Source organism: Coregonus clupeaformis, chromosome 33 (assembly GCF_020615455.1).
Source record: "Coregonus clupeaformis isolate EN_2021a chromosome 33, ASM2061545v1, whole genome shotgun sequence".
Taxonomy (NCBI): Eukaryota; Metazoa; Chordata; class Actinopteri; order Salmoniformes; family Salmonidae; genus Coregonus; species Coregonus clupeaformis.
Window position 1 is genome coordinate 30,506,478 of NC_059224.1, and position 27,453 is coordinate 30,533,930.

The 27,453-nt window shown below is 45.7% G+C and overlaps 1 protein-coding gene across 10 annotated transcripts in view; it reads right to left on the reverse strand.

The window, feature by feature from the left end:
- Positions 1 to 23,338: 23,338 nt before the first annotated feature.
- LOC121549019 (ephrin type-A receptor 7) overlaps positions 23,339 to 27,453 on the reverse strand; it is a 99,813-nt gene continuing 95,698 nt past the window's right edge. For all 10 annotated transcript variants that reach the window (XM_041860799.2, XM_041860797.2, XM_041860789.2 and 7 more), the window contains exons 16-17: positions 25,274 to 25,429; positions 23,339 to 24,991 (exon numbers count right to left, since the gene is read on the reverse strand). In XM_041860799.2, the coding sequence (XP_041716733.2) occupies positions 24,877 to 24,991; positions 25,274 to 25,429 (271 nt within the window). In that variant the 3' untranslated portion in view covers positions 23,339 to 24,876. The remainder of the gene's footprint in view (positions 24,992 to 25,273; positions 25,430 to 27,453) is intronic.

A 27,453-nucleotide genomic window follows, 5' to 3' on the forward strand; every position in this document is an offset into this window, starting at 1 on the left:
CACTGAACTTGGAACAATAACCCACAAAACAAAGGTGAAAACTGACAGTTTAAATATGGCTCCCAATCAGAGATAACGAGCCGACAGCTGACACTCGTTACCTCCGATTGGGAGTCATTGACTACAACATACAACCACCTAGAAAAACAACCCACAGACCTGCAAACATAGAAATACACCCGACAGAACTACCAACATAGAAAAACACCCAAATCCCCAACAAAACAACATACACTCTAGCTCACATACAAAAGTCCTAGAGCCAGAGTGTCACAGTACCCCCCCCTAAAGGTGCGCACTCCGGGCGCACCAGCATACGCTCTAGGGGAGGGTCTGGGTGGGCGTCTGTCCACGGTGGTGGTTCTGGCCCCGGTCGTGATCCCCACCCTACCACAGTCACAAACTGCTTAGTAGGCAGTACCGGACTAAGGGACAGCACCTGACTAAGGGGCAGCACCGGACTAAGGGGCAGCACCGGACTAAGGGGCAGCACCCGGACCAAGGGGCAGCACCGGACCAAGGGGCAGCACCTGACTAAAGGGCAGCACCGGACTGAGGGGCAGATCCTGGCTGGCTGGCTCAGGCGGATCCTGGCTGGACGGCTCTGGCGGATCCTGTCTGGCAGAAGGCTCTGGCTGATCCTGTCTGGCAGAAGGCTCTGGCTGATCCTGTCTGGCAGAAGGCTCTGGCTGATCCTGTCTGGCAGAAGGCTCTGGCTGATCCTGTCTGGCAGAAGGCTCTGGCTGATCCTGTCTGGCAGAAGGCTCTGGCTGATCCTGTCTGGCGGAAGGCTCTGACAGCGTTGGGCAGACGGGCAGTTCAGACGGCGTTGGGCAGACGGACAGTTCAGGCCCCGTTGGGCAGACGGGCAGTTCAGACGGCGTTGGGCAGACGGACAGTTCAGGCCCCGTTGGGCAGACGGGCAGTTCAGACGGCGTTGGGCAGACGGACAGTTCAGACGGCGTTGGGCAGACGGACAGTTCAGGCCCCGTTGGGCAGACGGCAGACTCTGGCCGTCTGAGGCGCATCGTAGGCCTGGTGCGTGGTGCCGGAACAGGAGGTACCGGGCTGAGGACACGCATCTCAGGGCTAGTGCGGAGAGAAGCAACAGGGCTTGCTGGACCCTGGGAACGCACATGACGCCTAGTGCGGGGAGCCGGAACAGGGCATGCTGGACCCTGGGGACTCCCATAACGCCTAGTGCGGGGAGCCGGAACAGGGCATGCTGGACCCTGGGGACTCCCATAACGCCTAGTGCGGGGAGCCGGAACAGGGCATGCTGGACCCTGGGGACTCCCATAACGCCTAGTGCGGAGAGCAGGAACAGGCCGGGCGGGGCTGGCGACGCGCACCGTATCCCTAGTGCGAGTGGCCGGAACAGGCCGGGCCGGGCTGGCGAAGCGCACCGTATCCCTGGTGCGTGGAGTAGGAACAGGCCGGGCTGGGCTGGCGACGCGCACCGTATCCCTGGTGCGAGTGGCCGGAACAGGCCGGGCCGGGTTGGCGAGCGCACCGTATCCCTGGTGCGAGGAGTAGGAACAGGCCGGGCTGGGCTGGCGACGCGCACCGTATCCCTGGTGCGAGTGGCCGGAACAGGCCAGGCCGGGTTGGCGAAGCGCACCGTATCCCTGGTGCGAGGAGTAGGAACAGGCCGGGCCGGGCTGGCGACGCGCACCGTATCCTTAGTGCGAGGGACCGGAACAGGCCGTACCGTACGGGGAACACACACTACTGGCTGCACCACGGGACTAGGAACGGGCCGGACCGAACTGGTTACACACCCCAGTACCTCACGCCGTGCCTCAACGCTTTCCTTCCCTGCTTTACCCAGTTGCCCCCTTGACCTGGTAGCCCACTGAATCCGTCCCTTCTCTGCCTCCGTCAGCCCCCCTTAACCTGGCAGCCCTCTGACTCTGCCTTGTGGCAGCCTCCTGCTGCTCCGTCGCCCAAGCCATGTGCCCCCCAAAAATTTCTTGGGGTTGCCTCTCGTCCTTCCGACGATGATGGCCCTGCTGATGCCGTTGCTCCTCTGCCGTCGCCTCTCCACCGTCTGCGTTCCATGGTCGGCGATCCATACCATCTAGGATCTCCTCCCAAGTCCAGGACCCTTTACCTTCCACCAGTTCCTTCCATGTCCAGACCCTTTGTTCCTGGACGCGCTGCTTGGTTCCTTTATGGTGGGTTATTCTGTCACGATCGTCGGAAGGAGCGGACCAATACGCAGCGCGTGGAGTGAACATGATGACTTTATTTATAAAGCAACCACGTAAAAACCAACAAAAGACGATAGTGAAGTCCTAACGTAACAATACACTGAACTTGGAACAATAACCCACAAAACAAAGGTGAAAACTGACAGTTTAAATATGGCTTCCAATCAGAGATAACGAGCCGACAGCTGACACTCGTTACCTCCGATTGGGAGTCATTGACTACAACATACAACCACCTAGAAAAACAACCCACAGACCTGCAAACATAGAAATACACCCGACAGAACTACCAACATAGAAAAACACCCAAATCCCCAACAAAACAACATACACTCTAGCTCACATACAAAAGTCCTAGAGCCAGAGTGTCACATGTGTAGTGTATTGTGCGATTGTTTTTTGTCTTCCCAGTCAAATCCTGCCCTCAGTGGAAGAGTTGAGCTCTTCTCCAACACCATCCATCCATGATGAGACTGTCCCGCACTATGAACACCTCAACCCCTGTCCTGCACTGAAGTCAAGCCTCTGAACACCTCAACTCATGCCTCGTACCCTCATTCAATCACTGCTGTGATCCCTTCCCAACACTGTGTAAGTAGCCCTCTCATTCCCATTCCCCATAATATTGTACTATAAATGTCTTTATTAAATGCTTTAGGTTAAAATAATTAGTCTTTGACGATTGATAAAACACGCTTTGTCGTCTCCGTACAGTCTGCGCCTTTACCGTGTGTCTCCCATCCTCCTCAATTGTTCAAGTCACCAGCCTCCACTGAACTGTACTCATCCATCAGGCCATAGTTTATCTCTCCAGCCACAGCCACTACAGCTCCCTCTCCCAGGTACACAGCACTAATGGCGGCCTCTCATCTATTCTAGTGGGTTCCAGTGTTATAATGAGCTGTGGTTATTGGCTACTTAGGCAGCGCATTTATCAGCTGTGTTTATCCAAATCAAGCATCCTGCGAGAGGACAGCCAAACAGCTGTTGGCCACTTTTGCTGCTGGACTACTATGCATTCACAGTGTATTATTTCAGGTCAATGAATTGTGGCTAATTTTATTTTAGTCCTTTGGCGATTTTCTTGTGTTGTCTTTCACATTCATAAGGGCTCATGTACAATACCACTACAAAGGGATGGAGAGGGGAATTGCCGTTAATTTACATATAAAAAAAAAAATGTATGCACGCATGACTGTAAGTCGCTTTGGATAAAAGCGTCTGCTAAATGGCATATTATTTATTATTATTATATCAGAAATGTAATGTAATTGTTTCTATAGGGATGGGGTATCGTGCATGTATCGGTTCATAAACAATCATAAAGCAAGATTTCTTCTTATTCACAAACCCTGGTCTATCACATTTACCCAGTTACCCCACTACTGCCTGAGCCTTTGGCATCTCCTATAGTATCTACTCATTTTCCATGAATAATGTGGCACATCTTGTGAGAGATGGAAAGATAATGGTGTCACAAAGCTGGCACACATCTCTCTATTGACAATGGGCTACTCTGTGATTTGACTGCCTCTTCATGCCTCACATTACTGGACAATGAGAGGGCTATTTGAAGAGAAGATGCATGATTGACCCTTGGAATGACCCCCGGTAGGGTAGCACCCACGCAGCTCACAAAACTTGACCTCTTTGTGCAGTGGATGGGACGGATCAGGTCTGATTTCACTGATTTCTTTCCCCCTTCCTTCCCCCCTCTCATGATTCCCTTGAGGCGTAAAAACAGAATTGCTTCGTTATTATAATTTTTTTCTATCCTCCCTCCTTAGAACCCAGCTGAGCAAGTGGTACCAATGCTCCAAGTCTGGAACCAACAGAACCCTGAACAGCTTTTACCCTCAAGCCATAAGTTAACCAAATAGCCACCCGGACTATCTGCATTGACCCTCTTTGCATTAACTCTTTTGACTCATCACATATGCTGCTGCTACTGTTTATTATCTATCCTGTTGCCTAGTCACTTTATCCTTACCTATATGTACATACAGTATCTACCTCAATTACCTCGTATCGTTACTTATTATGTATTTATTCCTAGTGTTATAATTTGGTTCTATATTTTTGTCTCTGCATTGTTGGGAAGGTCTTTAATAAGTAAGCATTTCACTGTTAGTCTACACCTGTTGTTTATGAAGCATATGACAAATACAATTTGATTTAATCAATGATCTTTGCACTTTAGCTGACTAACCCTTCCATAATGTTATGGGATAGTCATCATCATACTCTCTCATTACACTGCAGTGAACAGCAAAATGCAAGGAGATAGATAGGGAATATCTATGATGGTGAGTAAACACCATTGACCTCTCTGAACCCAGGAATTCTGATTCTTTAGGTTTCATAAGAAGCGCAGCTGGACCTAAATGGCATTTCAAATCCTCCCTCAGCCCATAAATGTTATCATGAATATATTCCACCGTACTATGTGCAGCTACATGGCTTTGTGAGGCTCGTCTTCACAGTTGGCCATTACGGGGCCAGAAATAGAGCCTCGACTAGCTCATGCCATATGAGCTGTCTTCGCTACTGACCAGCTAATGGCAGGGATGCCGTAAATCATTTCTCTCCACTGTGTCTTTGAAGAAACCATCAGATCTGCCAAATCCATCAGCCTTCTCCACAGAGGCATTTGCCAGCCTGTGAAATTGATCATCTGCCCAGGGGATGGCAGTCCATAGACGGGGAGCCATATTTTACTAGCCCCTAAATACTTAATGCTGCAAGGTGCCATGGGCCAGGCCGTAAAAGGAAGTAGTGTGAATCCATGGTGTCCAGGCTATTCCCAATCAAATAGCCCGGGGTGGACTGATATGGGAGAAGCATCTGAAAGGCTTTTCATACTCAAGTCATGCCAGCACTTTTCATAAAAAAATGAGATATTTTGAAAGGTATTAAAATAAAAAGGATTATGATTTAGTATTCTTTGGCGTAAGACGAAAGTCAGAAGTGACAATTATCCATTTATCTGCCTTGAGCAAACCAGGCTTCAATCAACTTAGCGTGAGTTTGCGGAGTTGATGTATATATTTCCATCACCCTAATATGGACTGATGATTCTTACCTTTAAGCGTTTGAATGTCAAGCTAAGAAATGACTCTGCTGCCATTATCTTAGGTGAGCAGACAGAGAGTGTGGTTATTATCCGGAAACCTTTCCCTGCACTTTGTCAATTATTTCTCTGCGTTTCCAGAAAATATTACATAAGCAAAAAAATTATAACGTTTCTGTTTGTCTTCTGAATGAAAGTCGTGTCTGAGGTAGATCAGTTATATTGATGATAGATTGTCTCTTCAATTCATACAATCATTATGTGAACTACATTCTCTCATTAATTCAACTCACATTTCTTAAAGCCAAATGTGTGTTTTAAAAATGTCCTTGTATTGGATTTTCATGCTTTTAATTTGCATACAAACCTGTTCATTTGTCTTTATATGTCAAATAAATCGCCCCAGAGGATACATTTACGTACATTTACGTCATTTAGCAGACACTCTTATCCAGAGCGACTTACAAATTGGTGCATTCACCTTATAGCCAGTGGGATAACCACTTTACAATGTTTTTTTTTTTTTTTTTGGGGGTGGGTTGGGGTAAGGGGGGGTAGAAGGATTACTTTATCCTATCCCAGGTATTCCTTAAAGAGGTGGGGTTTCAAATGTCTCCGGAAGGTGGTGAGTGACTCCGCTGTCCTGGCGTCGTGAGGGAGCTTGTTCCACCATTGGGGTGCCAGAGCAGCGAACAGTTTTGACTGGGCTGAGCGGGAACTATGCTTCCCCAGAGGTAGGGGAGCCAGCAGGCCAGAGGTGGATGAACGCAATGCCCTCGTTTGGGTGTAGGGACTGATCAGAGCCTGAAGGTACGGAGGTGCCGTTCCCCTCACAGCTCCGTAGGCAAGCACCATGGTCTTGTAGCAGATGCGAGCTTCAACTGGAAGCCAGTGGAGTGTGCGGAGGAGCGGGGTGACGAGAGAGAACTTGGGAAGGTTGAACACCAGACGGGCTGCGGCATTCTGGATGAGTTGTAGGGGTTTAATGGCACAGGCAGGGAGCCCAGCCAACAGCGAGTTGCAGTAATCCAGACGGGAGATGACAAGTGCCTGGATTAGGACCTGTGCCGCTTCCTGTGTAAGGCAGGGTCGTATTCTCCGAATGTTGTAGAGCATGAACCTACAGGATCAGGTCACCGCCTTGATGTTAGCGGAGAACGACAGGGTGTTGTCCAGGGTCACGCCAAGGCTCTTCGCACTCTGGGAGGAGGACACAACGGAGTTGTCAACCGTGATGGCGAGATCATGGAACAGGCAGTCCTTCCCCGGGAGGAAGAGCAGCTCCGTCTTGCCAAGGTTCAGCTTGAGGTGGTGATCCGTCATCCATACTGATATGTCTGCCAGACATGCTGAGATGCGATTCGCCACCTGGTTATCAGAAGGGGGAAACATATACTTCCTGATGTAATGATCAAACCAGACTGATGATTAAGCCTAAATGGAGATGTTTGAGTTTTGGAACTCATTCTACACCTTTAGACGAAGTTGTATAGAAAAAGGACGGGGGATATATTTCTCCCATGGGCAAAGAAACTCAAAAGGGGTATTGATAATTAACAATAATTTTGATCTGAATGTGCAAACTGTTCAAACAGATCTGCAAGGAAGGTGGATCCTTTTAAATATGCTATTGGACCATAAACAGATTTGGCTCATTAATCTATATGGTCCAAATAATGATGATCCACACTTCTTTGAAAATATATATAATAATTTATTGAGTTTACAGGCAATACATGAGTCAATTATTATGGTGGGAGATTATAATGTGGTTTTAGGTACCTCAATGGACCATAAAGGAAATCCCACTACAAACTATCACCCTCATGCACTTAAGGAAATTACTAATATTATGGATATATTGGAATAAGTGGATATATGGACGCTCAAATATCCTGGCCTAGTGAGATATACAGTACATGGCAGAGGTTCAATCAAGTTAGTTGTCTTGACTACTTTCTTATGTCATTTTCGTTGGCACCAAAAGTTAAGAGTGTTGATGGGGACAGAATGCGGTCGGACCATCAAATAATTTGTATACACGTTACTCTTACAGAATTTGGCGAGGTCGAGGATATTGGAAATTTAATCAAAGCCTACTGGATGACAACTTCTTTTTAACCAAGACAGAAGAAACAGAATTTTTCCTACATAACATAGGTACAACATATCCCCTTATTGTATGGGACACTTTTAAATGTGCCTTTAGAGACCATGCAATTCAATACTCATTTTTTAAACTAAAACAATTTAGGTCAAAAGAGTTCATCTTAACAAAGGAAATAGAGGAACTAACAGTACAGATAGATAGCAATAAAAACGGTAACATAGAGGCAAAGAATAAGTTAGAGGAAAAACAAAAGGAAATGGAGGAACTTATTCAAGAAAGATCAAGTGTAAAATATTATTTAAAAAATAAAGCGAATTTGATGGAATATGGGGAAAAATTCACCAAATTATTTTTTTAAATCTTCAACATAGAAATGCTACCAAAAATAATTTACAGAAACTTGTTATCCATGATTCACCAAACTATATTTTAAAAAGAAGAAGCAAAGTACTTTAAGTATATATTTTCATTTCAGTCTCCTCTATCTCTACTAACTGTAGATTTTTCTATTCATAGTGTAAAATAACAGCTATACAGAAAGACTAATGTGAATACCTAATTACAGAGGAGGAACTTCTAGATGCAATTAAAGCCTTCAAGTCCGGGAAAACTCCAGGGCTGGATGGCATACCAGTTGAGGTATATCAAATATTTTTACTCAGCAAGAAGATCGGATTTCACTATTACTGAAACAGGACCCAGGTGGTAAATATAAAGATCCAGTCCACCTAAAAAACTGGAGACCCCTTACACTTCAGTATTGTGATGCCAAAATCCTAGCAAAATGCATAGCGCATAGAGATAAAAAGGTATTGTCAGATATTATTCATTCTAATCAGACAGGTTTTTTACACAGACGATACATTAGAGGTAATATAAGACAAGTATTGGAAACAATATAACACTATGAAAAATCTGTGAAGCGAGGCCTGGTATTCATAGCTGACTTTGAAAGGGCCTTTAATAAAGTACGACTGGAATGTATATATAAATGCCTGGACTATTTAAATTTTGGAGAATAACTTATACAATGGGTTAAAGTTATGTATAGTAACCCTAGGTGTAAAATAGTAAATAATGGCTACTTCTCAGGAAGTATTGTATTGTCAAGAGGAGTAAAACAAGGCTGTCCACTATCGACATATCTATTTATTATGGCCAACAAAATGTTAGCTATTAAAATCAGATCCAACAATAATATCAAGGGGCTAGAAGTCCAGGGCTTAATAACAATGGTGTCATTGTACACTGACGATTCATGTTTTCTTTTAAATCCGCAATATGGATCCCTGCACAGCCTCATAGAGGATCTACAGTCGTGGTCAAACGTTTTGAGAATGACACAAGTATTGGTCTTCACAAAGTTCGCTACTTCAGTGTTATGAGATATTTTTGTCAGATATTACTATGGTATACTGAAGTATAATTACAAGCATTCCATAAGTGTCAAAGGCTTTTATTGACAATTACATTAAGTTTATGCAAAGAGTCAATATTTGCAGTGTTGACCCTTCTTTTTCAAGACCTCTGCAATCCGCCCTGGCATGCTGTCAATTAACTTCTGGGCCACATCCTGACTGATGTCAGCCCATTCTTGCATAATCAATGCTTGGAGTTTGTCAGAATTTGTGGGATTTTGTTTGTCCACCTGCCTCTTGAGGATCGACCACAAGTTCTCAATAGGATTAAGGTCTGGGGAGTTTCCTGGCAATGGACCCAAAATTTCGATGTTTTGTTCCCCGAGCCACTTAGTTATCACTTTTGCCTTATGGCAAGGTGCTCCATCATGCTGGAAAAGGCATTGGTCATCACCAAACTGTTCTTGGATGTTTGGGAGAAGTTGCTCTCAAAGGATGTGTTGGTACCATTCTTTATTCATGGCTGTGTTCTTAGGTAAAATTGTGAGTGAGCCCACTCCCTTGGCTGAGAAGCAACCCCACACATGAATGGTCTCAGGATGCTTTACTGTTGGCATGACACAGGACTGATGGTAGCGCTCACCTTGTCTTCACCGGACAAGGTGTTTTCCGGATGCCCCAAACAATCGGAAAGGTGATTCATCAGAGAAAATGACTTTACCCCAGTCCTCAGCAGTCCAATCCCTGTACCTTTTGTAGAATATCAGTCTGTCCCTGATGTTTTTCCTGGAGAGAAGTGGCTTCTTTGCTGCCCTTCTTGACACCAGGCCATCCTCCAAAAGTCTTCGCCTCACTGTGCATGCAGATGTACTCGCACCTGCCTGCTGCCATTCCTGAGCAAGCTCTGCACTGGTGGTGCCCCGATCCCGCAGCTGAATCAACTTTAGGAGACGGTCCTGGCGCTTGCTGGACTTTCTTGGGCGCCCTGACACCTTCTTCACAACAATTGAACCTCTCTCCTTGAAGTTCTTGATGATCCGATAAATGGTTGATTGAGGTGCAATCTTACTAGCAGCAATATCCTTGCCTGTGAAGCCCTTTTTGTGCAAAGCAATGATGACGGCACGTGTTTCCTTGCAGGTAACCATGGTTAACAGAGGAAGAACAATGATTTCAAGCACCACCCTCCTTTTAAAGCTTCCAGTCTGTTATTCTAACTCAATCAGCATGACAGAGTGATCTCCAGCCTTGTCCTCGTCAACACTCTCACCTGTGTTAACGAGAGAATCACTGACATGATGTCAGCTGGTCCTTTTGTGGCAGGGCTGAAATGCAGTGGAAATGTTTTGGGGGGATTAAGTTCATTTTCATGGCAAAGAGGGACTTTGCAATTAATTGCAATTCATCTGATCACTCTTCATGACATTCTGGAGTATATGCAAATTGACATCATTAAAACTGAGGCAGCAGACTTTGTGAAAATTATTATTTGTGTCATTCTCAAAACTTTTGACCACGACTGTAGATAAGTGCACCATATTATGTCACGATTCAGACAGACGACCAGAGGACCACAATTGCGTCACACCAGAAAGTTTATTAAACTTAAGGGAAAAGGGAAGTAGGGAGTGAATGAAGGCTCCAGGGGTAACAGGGATCCCGTCCAATGCGCTGGGTCTGTGCCCCCCCCCAGTGGCAGCGATGCGTCCTATGAAGCCGGTGGTGGGTGGTCCAGAAGTCCTGGGGGGGGGGGGGGGAGACACAGACACAACAGGGCGGAATGAAACCAGGCAGCAGTACAGTTCAAGGGAATCCAAAATACGTAGTAGCAAGGCAGAAGGCTGGTCAGAGTTACCGGGATTGAAGAGTAGTCAGGAGTCGTAATGGCAGAAGCAGGTCTGGATCTCCTAAGGCAGAAGAGTATCCAATAAACAGGCAGGTCCGGGGTCACAAAACCAGGGTGAGCCAGAAGCGCGAGCAAACAGGTTCCGGGTGTGAGCTTTGCAGACGATCTGACACCGGAGAGCTGAAAGACAGGGCCTTAAATACTGGGAGAGGTTAGTGGGTAATGCAGCGCAGCTGGCAGAGTAATTAGAGCCGAGCAGAGCAGGGACAGGTGGAGCTAGTTAGGCTGAGTAGAGAGAGGGAGGTGAGCAGAGTGGAAGATAGTGGAAACCAATTAAGGTGGTAACCCGGTGGAGTGAGAGGGCTCATGACAGAACCCCCCCAAGGGGACGGCCCCAGAAGTCCCAGAGCAACACCACGCCGGGCGGGAGGAGGGGAGCCGAGGAGGGCTAGAACTCCTCCCGAACGGTCCGAGTGAACGTCCTCATCCTCGGAGGAAGCCGGAGGGCCGTGGTCGGGAGATGGGACAGGTCCCGAGACAGGATCAGGCACAGGACAGGAAGCCGAGCGGGCCGGACGGTTAGGGACCCCTCTGGGGCGGCCCCTACGGATTGCAGGTTGATCAGGATGCCGTTGGTGGAAAGCGGTGATGAGAGTCCTATCCACAATCCGACTAGCTGGCACCCAGGTCCTTTCCTCAGGTCCATAGCCCTCCCAGTCAATGAGGTACTGGAGACCCCTACCCCTCCGTCTGGACCGAAGCAGGCGGCGGACGGTGTAAACCAGACCACCATCGACGAGCCGTGGAGGAGGAGGACCAGGCGCAGCAGGGACCAGCGGACTCTCATGGATGGGCTTAATCTTAGACACATGGAAAGTGGGGTGCACCCTCAGGGAATTAGGCAGTTGGAGCCGGACAGCAGTTGGGCTAATCACTCTTATGATAGGGAATGGGCCAATGAACCGAGGTGCCAGCTTCTGCGACTCCACCCTGAGTGGCAGGTTCTTCGATGACAACCACACCCCTTTGACCAACATGGTAGGTGGGAGCAGGAATTCTCCGACGGTTGGCCCCGGTAGTGTAGCTGGCAACGGACCTGAGGAGTGTGGCTCGGGCTTGTGACCAGGTGCGGCGACATCGACGGGCAAAAGCAAGTGCAGATGGGCAAGTAACCTCCTCCTCCTGGCTGGCAATAGAGGAGGCTGGTATCCATAAACACATTGGAAAGGGGACATACCGATGGCAGAGCAGGTCAGAGAATTGTGTGCGTACTCCACCCATGTCAATTGCTGCGACCAGGAGTGGGGGTTGCGTGAAGTCATGCATCGCAGTGCCTTCTCGAGCTCCTGATTAGCCCGCTCTGACTGCCCATTGGATTGGGGATGGAATCCGGAAGTCAGACTGACTGTGGCTCCCAGCAGGTGACAGAACTCCTTCCAAAAAGCGGAGGAGAATTGTGGACCACGGTCAGAAACAACATCCCTTGGCAGTCCGTGGATCCGGAAGACGTGTTCCAGGACCACCTGGGCGGTCTCCTTGGCGGTTGGGAGCTTGGGGAGGGGAATGAAGTGTGCCATCTTGCTGAAACGGTCAACGATGGTGAGAATGACGGTCATGCCACTTGAAGGGGGCAGCCCCGTGACAAAGTCAAGGGCGATGTGAGACCAGGGACGTCTGGGCACAGGCAGGGGCTGCAGCAATCCGGCTGGGGGGCTGGCAGGACGACTTGTGTTGGTTGCAGATGGGGCAGGCTTGGACGAATTCCCGTACATCCTTCCTCAGAGAGGGCCACCAGAACCTCTGGGCGAGCAGGTTGTAAGTGCGGGTGGAGCCAGGGTGACAAGCTAGGCGGGAGTCATGTCCCCACTGAATGACCTGGGACCTCAGGTCTTCGGGGGACAAAAAAGGCGGTCAGCTGGGCAAGTGCTGGGACCTGGCTGGTTACGGAGAGCCTCCAGCACCTGTTCCTCAACAGCCCAGGTCAGAGCTGCAACGATGCAGGGACTTGGCAGAATCGACACAGGGTCCTTGGAGGGGGTGTCATCCTTCTGGAATTGACGGGAGAGGGCGTCTGGCTTGGTGTTGCGTGATCCAGGCCGGTATGACAGAGTGAAATTAAACCTGGTGAAGAACAGGGCCCAGCGGGACTGCCTGGAGTTCAACCGTTTGGCCGTGCGGATGTACTCCAAGTTCTTATGATCGGTCCAAACGAGAAATGGAATGGTGGACCCTCCAGCCAGTGACGCCACTCCTCCAAGGCAAGCTTCACAGCCAGCAGCTCCCGGTTCCCTATGTCGTAATTGCACTCAGAGGGGACAACCGACGTGAGAAAAAGGCACAGGGATGGAGCTTCCTATCCTCCGCAGCCCACTGAGAAATCACAGCACCAACTCCCACATCCGAGGCGTCCACCTCCACAATGAATTGCCGGTCCACATCAGGCATCTGGAGGATGGGAGCGGAGGTGAACCTCACCTTGAGGGTACTGAAGGCTTTGTCGGCTGCTGGGGTCCAGGTGAAGGGTTGCTTGGTGCTGGTTAGAGCAGTGAGAGGGGCAGCAACGGTACTGTAGTTCCGGATAAACTTCCTATAGAAGTTAGCAAACCCCAGAAACTGTTGCAGCTTCTTTCTGTTCTCCGGAACTGGCCACGAAGTGACTGCTGATACTTTGGCAGGATCCATTTGGATACTTCCTTCTGCCACTATGTACCCCAGGAAGGCCACTGTCTTGACGTGAAACTCACATTTCTCTGCCTTGGCGTAGAGGGAATTCTCCAGAAGACGATGAAGGACTTGCTGGACATGGCGGGTGTGTTCAGACAGGTTTCTGGAGTAAATTAAGATGTCATCCAGGTAAACGAAGACAAACTTGTTTAACATGTCCCGCAGTACATCATTCACTAGAGCCTGGAACACAGCAGGAGCATTGGTGAGGCCAAAAGGCATAACCAGATACTCGTAGTGGCCTGTTGGTGTATTGAATGCGGTCTTCCATTCATCTCCCTCCCGGATCCGCACTAGGTGGTAAGCGTTTCTGAGATCCAACTTGGTAAAAACAGTGGCTCCCTGGAGCAACTCAAAAGCAGAGGTGAGCAGAGGCAGAGGGTAACGGTCTTTCACTGTGATGTCGTTGAGTCCCCTGTAGTCGATGCAGGGGCGAAGAGATCCGTCCTTCTTCCCCCACAAAGAAGAAGCCAGCACCAGCAGGAGATGAAGATGAACGGATTAATCCTGCGGACAGAGAGCCATTGATGTAGTCCTCCATGGACTTTCTTTCAGGAGCAGACAACGAATAAAGACGACCCCTTGGAGGAGCTGTTCCAGGGAGGAGGTCGATGGCACAGTCGTGACGGTCGGTGAGGGGGCAGAGATGTGGCTCTTGCTTTGTTAAACACCTCTCTGAGACCATGGTAGCATTCTGGGACATTGGAGAGGTCCGGAGCGGAGTTAGTAGGTACTGGCCGAGGGGGTAGTGCGGCAGCAAGCAGGCAGGTTCGGTGGCAGTCCTCTCCCCACTCCCTGATCACCCCGGTCACCCAGTCGAGCTGAGGGTTGTGCCGGCGGAGCCATGGGTAACCCAGGATGAGGGGTTGGCCTGGAGAGGGGAGCAGGTGAAACTGGATAGTTTCTTGATGGTTTCGGACAGACCCATCGAGACCGGGGCCGTGACATGAGTGACCGATCCGAGTAAGTGTCCGTCCAGTGCCCGGGCAGGAATAGGAGGTGTCAAACGGAGGTTCTCCAGTCCCAGTTGGCGTGCCAGCTTGACGTCCATTATGTTGGCTTCGGGCGCCAGAATCCACCAGAGCAGCCAGGGTGTGAGTTGAGTCAGAGAGGCGGAGGTGAACTTGCAGCAGGGGTTTGCGGTCGGAGGACTGGATGGTCATTGAACTCGACCGGACTCCCCCTACGCCCGGTGAGCTTCGGCCCTTTAAAGGGCAGGTTACCACACGATGTCCATCACCTCCACAATAGAGGCAGAGGTTTGAGGTGAAGCGGCGCTGGCGCTCTGCAGGAGTGAGGGAGGCTCGCCCAATCTCCATAGGCTCAGACTGATCAAGCTGACCTGGGTGAGTGGCAGTAGATGACAGGAGCCCAGTCGGATCTCTCCGAATGCCGGTAGTAGGTGGACCTTGGCGCCCCCTCTCACGACGACGGGTCTGTATCCTTCTGTCGATCCTGACAGTCAGTGCGATGGCTTCATCAAGAGTGGAAGGCAGTTCATGGGAGACCAACTCGTCCTTGATATAGTCAGCCAAACTATGGAAGAACGCGTCCACCAACGGTGGTGTGTTCCAAGAACTTCGTCTAGCCAGGGTTCGGAAGTCGATGGAATGGTCTGCGACTGTACGTCTGCCTTGTCGAATACTGAACAGTTCACGAGACGCCTCTGCGGTGGGTGAATCCAGGTCAAACACCTTCAGCATCTCCTCAGCAAACAGGTCGAAGGTTGCACATGCGGGGGTTTGACGTTCGAACTCTGCTGTTCCCCAGAGTCGAGCTCGGCCCGTCAGGTGAGTGATGGCATACCCAACTTTAGCCCCCTCCGTGGCGAAGGTCCTTGGCTGCAAGGAGAACTGAAGTCGGCAGCTAGTCAGGAATGGCCGGACCTGGGTTGAATCGCCGTTGAACCGCTCGGGGTTTCCAATCTTGGGTTCGGAGCAGCGGCTGCAATGACCGGGGCAGGTAACTCGGGGGCTGGGCTGGTGGGCAGACTGGCTGGGGTAAGGTTGGTGAGGAGTTGAATGAGCATGGCGAGTTGTTGTTGCTGCTGCTGGAACTGCTGCTCATGCTCATCGGTTTCCATGTCGGGGGAAAGTGTGCGCTGAGTCCATAATGGTCAGATCGTACTGTCACGATTCAGACAGACGACCAGAGGACCACAATTGCGTCACACCAGAAAGTTTATTAAACTTAAGGGAAAAGGGAAGTAGGGAGTGAATGAAGGCTCCAGGGGTAACAGGGATCCCGTCCAATGCGCTGGGTCTGTGCCCCCCAGTGGCAGCGATGCGTCCTATGAAGCCGGTGGTGGGTGGTCCAGAAGTCCTGGGGGGAGACACAGACACAACAGGGCGGAATGAAACCAGGCAGCAGTACAGTTCAAGGGAATCCAAAATACGTAGTAGCAAGGCAGAAGGCTGGTCAGAGTTACCGGGATTGAAGAGTAGTCAGGAGTCGTAATGGCAGAAGCAGGTCTGGATCTCCTAAGGCAGAAGAGTATCCAATAAACAGGCAGGTCCGGGGTCACAAAACCAGGGTGAGCCAGAAGCGCGAGCAAACAGGTTCCGGGTGTGAGCTTTGCAGACGATCGGACACCGGAGAGCTGAAAGACAGGGCCTTAAATACTGGGAGAGGTTAGTGGGTAATGCAGCGCAGCTGGCAGAGTAATTAGAGCCGAGCAGAGCAGGGACAGGTGGAGCTAGTTAGGCTGAGTAGAGAGAGGGAGGTGAGCAGAGTGGAAGATAGTGGAAACCAATTAAGGTGGTAACCCGGTGGAGTGAGAGGGCTCATGACATATTACGTATTGGATTGCAAAAATGTTTTACTTTTACATTACCATGTAGTTTACTAATAAAATGGTTCGACAGTGAAGTGGACATACTCTGTATTTATATCACGAAAAAAAAGAAATGATCTCACTACAATACATGTTAATAGAAAGTTACCCAAATTAGATAAGATATTGGTACCATGGAAAGGACAACACCTGTCTATTTGTGGAGAAACCACATTGATTAATTATTTAGTCATATCCCAGTTGACCTATTTATTTATGGGCCTGCCTACATCTAACGACTTGTTTTTGAAATTATATGAACAAAAAATATTCAACTTTATTTGGAACGGCAAGCCAGACAAAATTAAATGGGCCTATTTATATAATGAATATCAATTCGGGGGGCAGAACATTTTAAATATTAAAGTATTGGACCTCTCACTAAAGGCTCCATCTTTTTTTAACTGTATAATCTTTTAAAATTATATCATAAATAGGACTGGTGGAGTTATGCCACACATGCAGTTAACAGAAATATATGAAAATGTCTGCTCTATCCAAAATTACAACCAACTGCTTGCAGCATTACCGCAAAAATGGAGGAGGCAAGTGGAAAGGGGAGAAGGTAAGGAACTTCTCTGTTGGCCCTGCACTAAAGACCAAACTTGGCTAAAGAAAATTGTGATAAATACAAAAGTATACCAGTTTCACAACTTGACAGCTGTGCCATACAGGTTGCAAAATAGTTGGGAGGAGATTTTCGATGTACTGATTCCATGCCACATGGTTTATGAACTGATACACAAAACGACGCCAGATTCAAAACTTAAGAGTTTTTCCATTTAAATTATTATACAAAATTCTTGCAACCAATAGAATGTTATATATATGGGCGATACAACCATCCCAGATCTGCAGATTTTGCTGCGAAGAGACAGAATCATTAAATCACTTGTTTTGGTACTGCCCATATGTAGCTTGTTTTGGTCGCAGGTTCGGGAATGGCTGAATAATTGCAACATTTACTTGAAGCTAACTCTGCAAATAGCACTGCTGGGTGATTAGAAAAGTCATAGTCAATCGATCAATAATATAATAATACTCTTAGTAAACATGTTTATCTTTAATTTACAATCTGTAGAAACTATGAGAATAGAAAGGTTCTGAACTTTTGTGAAACATCACAGCACAGTAGAAAAATATAAGGCAGCTATAAATCAAAACTGGAAGGTCTTCAGAGATAAATGGGAGGGGTTGAGAGTAGCTGAAGGCTGGGACAAAAAGAAAAGAAAAAAGAGAACTAATGTAAAATATACTGTGTCCGTAAAATGTATATAGTATGTATAAACTGGAATTAGAAGCATAAGTATTGTTGTCCATTAGTTTACTCCAATTAGGGGAGGGGTGGTAGGGCTGGGGAAAATAATAAAGAAGGATAATATATTTAAAAAATATATATTAAAAATAATGTATATATATTTGTATAAAATATATATGGGGGATTGGAAATGATGCAGACAATTACATTGATAGAATACACAATCAATCAGCAATATTAAAGCTGATCTACCCCCATTAAAAAAATAATAATAAATACATGTATCTTTTGGCTGCATTAAAACCCCCACAAACAAATACATTTGCATGCTCAACTTCGTCATTATTCAGCATTACCGCTCTCATCAATGTCGTCACCTTGGATCAGACATTATAAATAGTCCCGTGCCCAGTCAATTACATGCCCAGATTACCTTTGATGTAGTGTCCCCCAGCAACATGCACCCTTTCTTTGTTTGGGGATTTTTTCATTTGTGCAAATGACATATCTGACCTTGTCTTTGTCGTCCTGACAAGTCCACTAGCTCCAGTATTCATATTTCAAACCAGGAAGTGGGTTATAGGAGGCATGCGAGGAAGGCACGTTTTCTAGTTAGGCACCTACTGCACACCTGACTTACATGGTGTACTGCATAGAAGAAAACATCTGAAAATTGGATGGTGAGCACTTCAGTTTTAGACTTTATTGTACCAGGATGGAGTGTAGTTTTAGACTTGATAGTACCAGGATGGAGTGTAGTTTTAGACTTTATTGAACCAGGATGGAGTGTAGTTTTAGACTTTATTGTACCAGGATGGGGTGTAGTTTTAGACTTGATAGTACCAGGATGGAGTGTAGTTTTAGACTTTATTGAACCAGGATGGAGTGTAGTTTTAGACTTTATTGTACCAGGATGGGGTGTAGTTTTAGACTTGAGCGTACTAGGATGGAGTTGTATGCATGCAGTTCAGTCTGGAATATCAGAGCAAGGAGGGCTGCAGTAAATTAATGATGAGCAGGTGAATGTCTGTTTGCACTGTGTCCGAGAGCCCAGGATGACCCTGCCCTGTCCTCTATGTCCTTTCTACAGTTGATGGGAACAGGAAGCCGGTGACCCACCCTGCAGGTGCCAGCCCACACAGGCCTGTGGCCCAGCCAGAGGAGACTGAGGACCACTCCATGGCCCAGCGTCGGCCCAAGAAGACCATGGAGGAGGCCAGACTACCTCCACCACAAGCTCCTCAAGCTCCACAAGCTCCTCAAGCTCCACAAGCCCCACAAGCTCATTAAGCTACACAAGCTCCTCAAGCTCCACAAGCCCCACAAGCTCATTAAGCTCCACAAGCTCCTCAAGCTCCACAAGCTCCTCAAGCTCCACAAGCCCCACAAGCTCATTAAGCTCCACAAGCTCCACAAGCTCCTCAAGTTCCACAAGCTCCTTAAGCTCCACAAGCTCCTCAACCTTCACAGACCCCACTGTCCAATGACAGGAGCAAAGCAGTGCCCCCTGTTCTGCCACAGCCAAGTCACAGTGAACAGGAGAGCCCTGTCAGTCAAGGTCCTGTCATTGTGTAACTATTACCTAGCCATGTTACTACCTAGATATAACCCAGTAGGCAATTTAATGCACATGAATCTAAACACCATATAAACAGCTTTGGACAAAAACCTGTAATAGTTCAACTATAGATTCAAGGTTTTGGTCAGCTGTGAAGGAATTTCATCCATTTGGTATGGCTGCACATTACTTTGGTTGCCAGAGTTGTGTCTGTGCTAGCAGAGAGCGGAAGGCCTTTGTGTGTTAGCTAGTAAGCGCAGAGAGAGACAGATTGAGCCACAGAGGAGTCTGATTATCTCATCAAGGCAGGTACCTGTAGCAGCACAGCAAGGACATGCACAGATAGGGCTCTACCTGTGCAGAGCATAATTATCTAAAAGGGTCATGATCTTTTAACCTGTGGAGGCTAACTGGTATTATCTAAGCCACATATATTCAAATAAATTTCAACTGCCTCTTAAACATTCATCTCAATATCAATGTTGACCTCAGTATTAGATGTGAATTGTATGAATAATAGGAAACTTGTGCTTCAGATTATTGAAGAAATACCTAATATGAATTATTTCTTCCCCTTAATCCTCTACTGGCAGTCTTCCAGTTTTTCTCGCTCTCTGTCTTACGGTTGAGTTTAGTGCAGTATATCTGGGAGATATGAGCTTTTCCTATTCAGACATGGAGAGAATACTTTTATAGAGAAGATAATAATTGCAACACTTCAAGCAACTGGCTGGAAATAAAACCTCCACTTTTCTGGAGAGCGTGCACTTTGCAGAGCTTTACTTTACTTGTTCTGTTGGAGTTTGCATGTTTTCAGCGTTAATACTATGTCCAATCAGCCTGCAACCACTCAAAGTGTCCCCATAGTCGTGAGAAAAATGTGTGAGAAAGAAAACAACCTCTACCAAAATACCTTTAACATAAACCTGAAGAACTAGGAACCATGAGGCTGGAAGAACACTTTGTGTTCCTATTAAATCAGTCCAACTCTACTGTGTATATCAAAATACCTAAACATTTCCCCGTCCATGTTAGATGACAAGGTGATAAGCAGGCTGCAGTGTACTATAGGGATTAGTGGTGACAGAGGAGTAACCATGGAGCTGCTCTTCCTCTCCCAAAAATGCATGGATGGGGCCAAACTCCCCTGGAAACATACATTATGGATGTGTCTTAAATAGTATCCTATTTGCTATATAGTGCACTACTTTTGACCAGAGACCTATGGGCACTGGTGAAAAGTAGTGCACTATAAAGGGAATAAGGTGCCATTTGGGACAGATATTAAATGTTTTATGATTGAATTCCATCAGCCTCTGGGACGAGATGTTGTTAAGATTCCACCAACTTAATAAAATAAATATTAGAATAACGGGAGATATAATCTTTATAAATCCATTAAAGGTTCCTTTGTTTAGCCTAAATCCCTCAGGGTGGAGCTTAATTAGATTTTTTGTGCAAGGTTGGAGGTCTGGTAATGTCTTTTTAATGACACCATCCCTTGCTGTCTTTCTTCATTTATACTATACCCACCCACCCACGTCACTCACACACACACACACAGACACACACACATACACACACACCATCACACACACACACACACACCATCACGCAAACACAAAAGAGTCATGCATTCCATTTGTTTACATTCAATCAAAACAACATTGATCATATTCTTACTTTAACTTTTAAAGAACACTGATTAATGATTTACAAAATGCTGCATGCTGATGGATATATAAAACAAGATCCTATGTAAAGACATGACACTACTTACGATGGAAAAGACTCCAATGAGAGAGGATTTCTATAGAGATTGTATTATATTTCCAAAAATATATGTACAGTCTATTACAAAGGTTACAAAGCAAAAAAGAAACGTCTATTTAACAAGAAATCGTCTACGTAATGATTTTACACTTCGGCTGTTTGGGGAAAATACTCTTGACCAATGAATACTCTCAATACTCTCATCACAGAAAAATAAATAATAAATTGACAATTCATATTACTGTACATTAAACTAAATGGCAAAAATAAAAAACAAAATACAATTCTAAATGGAAAACCTATCAGCTGTCTTTGGTCCTAAATGAGAAAGTATATACATCTGAAATCTTCTGGGTGACAATAATCATCTGCAAGTGAGATAGAAAAATATAGTGCATTTTCAATGTATTCAGAGCTCACTACAGAGTAATGTGTGTAAAAAAACAGCAACAATATAAATAAAATGTACAAGTTTTACAATTAGAACATATACAAAGTTTCCCTCTGATCTCTGATCTTTCTGACACGATCAACAGTGCTGAACTCTTTGGTTCCACCATCTATGCAAAGGCGTGTTCACAATTTCTAACGGTTTGGCCAAAAGGTTTGCAAAACAATAACCATTCTACTTCATATTTTAAATGACTTCTCATTCTTGAATCCAATAAACCCGCCACACAAACTACCTTAAACTTTGTTGAAACACAACAATAACACCCCCGTATATTGAGTTAAACATCCTCAACTACAAAATGGGTAAGAAACAAAGTAAAAGCAAACAGTAAAAGGTGACTTTGCCTGTGAAGGTTACAGATTATTTATATGGCGGATCGATTGTATCCAGGTCTTAACCTCAATTTGGCTCAAATTGCTGTCTCTACAGGACCCCTGACTCAGAGTAAGAGAGAGAAGGGGGAGTGGGGGCCTCCAGCTCCAAGGTGTGAAGGCCCCTAGGGGCCCGCTGTTGGAGATCAGCAGGGGAGAGTAGAGAGCGAGAGAGCGGGATAGGGGGAGAGAACAAGGACTGACTGCTGCCTGCCTGTGAACTGGGGAGTTTTGTGCTGACTGAATGCCTTTGCGCTGGTATTCAATTCAAAGGGCTGGCATGGACCCAATTGCTGAGCTTTGCTGTATGGATAAAGAGTGGCTCTGTCTGTCTGTGACACGGGACCCAGAGCAGGCTGGGCATGGTCTGATTCCCAGGTATCCCCCTACCACAGGGGTGTCCCTTTGGTCCGAGCACAATGGAAATGTATCTAGGAAAGAATAGACAAAGTCGCTAATGGCTTTACAAATGCTAAGCTTGCAGCCAAAGTCCATGATGGTGTTTCAGGGTTGGCTTTCTGAAGACCATTTCATTATCTACAGGCAAATTGAAGTGTGTCTTAAATAATCATTAGGAAAAGCTGCAGCTTTAAAAATCTGTATGTATGATGAGTCCACAGGAACAAAGACAGTATCAGCTACAGCCACGTACTCTAACATTGGATACATATATGTTTATCCACCAATTCTCAAAATACTGCGAAAACCCCCTTTTTTTTACACAACTGCAATTGGAAATACCTATATTTTCCTTACTTTTAATGACAAAGAAATGAGTGAACCAACCATTCGTCAGAGAATAATACAATGCTGAAGACATATATGATAACATTCATTTTGTTGTAGAAGGTGAAGACTGATGGCACCATTAGGTTGACTTTTTAGCACATCTTTGCAGAGCCCATTCCTAATCTCTGTGCCCTGATTAGCATAAAAAGGGGCAGGGAAGTAAAGTATAGGAACACTTTTATGCATGATACATCACCCATTCTGTTTGCCTGGCTCTCCTGACTGGCTAGGGCTGGGACGGTAAGTGATTTTCACAGTATGATCATCGTAATAAGGAGTATCAGGATTTTCTATATATCATGATATTGGGTTATTAGGTACTGTAAGTACCTCGTACCAAACTGAAGGCCTTCAAATTTAGTGTGGTGCAAAGGGAAAGGATGCTGTCATGACTAATGCGTGTGCCTCTCCGCTGCTTGAATGTCATTTCACCCCACTGTTACAGCCATATATTCCAAATATATTCATACACTGTGACCTCGTTATTAAGTCATTAGCATATTCCGGTATACCATTTCGTAAGTGGCATTACTATTTCATTATTTGATAACTTAGTATACCGGTATACTTTACCAATCTATCCTCCTAGCCCTATACTCCAGGTCATGTTCAGCTGGAAAAAGGTCACTGCATATTCCTTTTTCCCATTTGTGGCAGAATATTTCCAAAGCGTTTTCCCAGCACAACAGACATTTCTGTAAAACCTAGCACCTTCAAATCTTAGAGGAGGACCATTTCTACCTGGGCTAATTATTGCTCTGTTTGGTGAATCTTCTATTCTACACTGACTGTGTCAATCATCAATCGTGGCACTCAACATACATAAGTGTGCATGATTTCATCTATTCAAGTTCAGGGTGAAAGGAGCAGGTTGGCATTTACTTTCATGAATCTTGTTCTGGAGGCAGCTCTGCAGGGTGGTCACTAGCTGGCACAGCCACAAAGTAATAAAATCTGATTTTAAACCTAACTCTAACCTTAACCCTAACCTTAACCACACTGCTAACCCTAACCTTAAATTAAGACCAAAAAGCTAATGTTTGTTTTCATGAATCTTTATGATATAGCCAATTTGGACTTTGCAGCTGGACCATGTAGCAGAAACTGCCCAGTTCTGCATCCAGGGCAAGATTCGTGACAATAAACGTTATCCTGCATGAAAGGATACCACAAAGAAAATGGGGAACCTTTCCATTCAAATCTACACAAGACATGTCTCATTGAACCGCAAAAAACATTGCCATTGAAGTGCCTAAAAATAATTGCAATACATTAGTCTAACACATTTTAAGGCATTATTACTTCTAGAAAGAACGTACACAACATTTCATAGATTCACCCTTAACCACTGTATTCACCGAAATACTAAACAAATACTGTTTGCTGCAAAAAATTTTTGGGGGGGGGTATTTCAATGGCAACACTATTTCCGGTGGATCGAGTCATCTCATTAAGTTTCAATACAATCTTTCTATAGAGCTATCTGGAAACTTTCAATTAAACAATTAAACAATGAAAAACAGAGTTCAGATTGAAAGCATATTAGACAATAAGATCAAATGATTAATGTGGTAAACATGAACATGTAAAGAATATTGCCACTTTGATGCTTGATATTAGATATAAAAGTTGTGATCAATCTTAAATCGATTTGAATGGATGGTATCATACTGTTTCAAAATTCCTACATACAAATTTGAAATGTGATTTTTCATCATAAAATGTGAGCATCTGTGTTCAGAAAAATGCATACAGCAAAGCACTCCTGTAAGCATCAAACGACCAAGAGAATACTACTATCTCTGAAGTCACTTATCTGAGGTGCAGGATACCATTTTTCACTTCAAAAACATCAGGAAGAAAAAACACAACTCACTGCAAACAGTTAAAACAGCCAGTAGTGTCTCAAGACAAACTGGTCAAAGTACCTCTAAATCATTTCCACCAAAATGTTCAGACACCATTTTCATCCTTTTGGATGGGAACGTTTACCCTGTTGTCAAGTCCAAAATAGAAAAACTGGAAAATAAAAATGAAAGATTACTGTACGCACCACACCATATCACTGTGGCACTAATAAAATGAACAAACTAGAAAAGAAAATACTGAAAAACCACCGCAAATTGTTTGAATTTTTTTTTCTTTTTCCTTTTTTTAAGTGAAATCCATTTTCATGGTGCACAAATAAAATCATTCACAAGGTTAAAAGAACAAGGTAATACGTATCAAAATCCAAAGCTCCATCTCTATTTGATATGTGGTTGAGAGTTCCTCAGAGCGTTTTAAGTTCGGCATCCATGTTCAGGTAGTATTCTCTCATTCTCTCCTTAGTCCACGTTCTAAAGAGGGGTTAAATCCTTCGGCAAGGATCAAAGGAATTATTTTATTCCAAAACATCCGGAAAAAATTGTCAAATAGGTGACGACGTCACGTCACATGATTTTCATTGATTATCCTGGGAGGTTTTGCCTTAGCGCTGCTCTAGATAGCCCGTCCACAGGGGGCACTGTAGTCCGTGATCACACCTGGATGCCCGTGCCATGGAGATGCAGCATCTGGGCTCTCATAGTCTGTATGCTGCTCATGATCTTCTTCTGATGGCCAACTAAAGTTATCCCCAAGCTCATCACATCCCTGCAAGACAAGACGGCCAATCATAAATCACAGCAGTGTACAACAGAGAGGCTCAAATCATCTCATGATTTATAGCAGCACCAGGTATTTCATTAATGGAAAATAGAGGAGAGGGGAATCTGGAAACATGACAGGCTTGTTTATGAATCACAATGATAAAATAAAAATGCAGTACTGCCATGTCCAAGGATATTGTATGAGACAATAATTATATGACAACTCTCCAGAACTGGCTATGTTGGCTTTGACCTCTACAAGTGTTTTAAAGTTCAGGTTCCTTACTCGATTGACATCCTGGCCACAGAGTCCAGTGAGCTGTAGCCAGCGGCGGTGAAGTTGTCTCTGTATCTCTCCATCTTGATGGCCTCCAACCACTCCCCAACCGAGCGGAAAGTAGTGAAGTCTGGTGTGCTCTGATCTAACAGGGGACTAATCGGTCTGTTGGATGAGCAAGAGGAAGACATTAACGTCTCATGCGAAAACGGAAACATTCCCACAACAAACACAAATTGAGCCGGGAGCAAAACACAAAGACAGCCAAAGACATCCCGGGGTAACAGTAAATTGCATGTGAAAAAGAAATTAACACATTTAGAACATTTCAATCGATGTCAAATTCAAAAGTGACTACGCTATCTGATCCTCTTTTTCAGGCAAATATGTGTGCTAAGTAACTATCAAAAACCCTCAACATCAGATGGAAGGCAATTTTCGCTTCAAACCCCCACAAATGGCCTCCAAAAACGGAAGCACTTTTTAACAGTTTTTTTTTTGGGTTACATTCTCAATCTCACCCAGGGAGATTGTGTTCTGACTGTAAATAGAATTAATTTGACAAATGTCCCAGAGGGGTCCAGAGTTCCCACAGCACTTAAAAACCCCAGGAACTCATTACAGGGATTGATTTAAAAGCCCTGCTATTGACCATAAAGCCATGGAAGCTGCTTTGGCTTATTGATTCTCCGGGATTTATCTTTCATCTGTGAACTCCTGTGGATAAATCAACCGCTGGATGCTTTGGATTGTCCACTAATGTAGCTCCATTGGAAAAACATATGAAGAAGCAATACATCTCAACTGGTTAAATAAAGGTGAAATAAAAATAAATAAAACATACATGAGGGAAAAAAGTATTTGATCCCCTGCTGATTTTGTACATTTGCCCACTGACAAATAAATGATCAGTCTATAATTTGAATGGTAGGTTTATTTGAACAGTGAGAGACAGAATAACAACAAAAAAATCCAGAAAAAGCGTGTCAAAAATGTTATAAATTGATTTGCATTTTAATGAGGGAAATAAGTGTTTGACCCCCTCTCAATCAGAAAGATTTCTGGCTCTCAGGTGTCTTTTATACAGGTAACGAGCTGAGATTAGGAGCACACTCTTAAAGGGAGTGCTCCTAATCTCAGCTTGTTACCTGTATGAAAGACACCTGTCCACAGAAGCAATCAATCAATCAGATTCCAAACTCTCCACCATGGCCAAGACCAAAGAGCTCTCCAAGGACGTCAGGGACAAGGTTGTAGACATTTACATTTTAGTCATTTAGCAGACGCTCTTATCCAGAGCGACTTACAGTTAGTGTATACATATTTTTTTTATACTGGCCCCCCATGGGAATCGAACCCACAACCCTGGCGTTGCAAACGCCATGCTCTATCAACTGAGCTACATCCCTGCCGGCCATTCCCTCCCCTACCCTGGACGAATTGTGCGCCGCCCATGAGTCTCCCGGTCGCGGCCGGCGGCGACAGAGCCTGGATTCGAACCAGGATCTCTAGTGGCACAGTTAGCACTGCGATGCAGTGCCTTAGACCACTGCGCCACTCAGGAGTACAGTACCTACACAAGGCTGGAATGGGCTACAAGACCATCGCCAAGCAGCTTGGTGAGAAGGTGACAACAGTTGGTGTGATTATTCGCAAATGGAAGAAACACAAAATAACTGTAAATCTCCCTAAGCCTGGGGCTCCATGCAAGATCTTACCTCGTGGAGTTGCAATGATCATGAGAACGGTGAGGAATCAGCCCAGAACTACACGGGAGGATCTTGTCAATGATCTCAAGGCAGCTGGGACTATAGTCACCAAGATAACAATTGGTAACACACTACGCCGTGAAGGACTGAAATCCTGCAGCGCCCGCAAGGTCCCCCTGCTCAAGAAAGCACATATACAGGCCCGTCTGAAGTTTGCCAATGAACATCTGAATGATTCAGAGGAGACCTGGGTGGAAGTGTTGTGGTCAGATGAGACCAAAATCGAGCTCTTTGGCATCAACTCAAATCGCCTTGTTTGGAGGAGGAGGAATGCTGCCTATGACCCCAAGAACACCATCCCCACATGGAGGTGGAAACATTATGCTTTGGGGGTGTTTTTCTGCTAAGGGGACAGGACAACTTCACCGCATCAAAGGGACGATGGACGGGGCCATGTACCGTGAAATCTTGGGTGAGAAC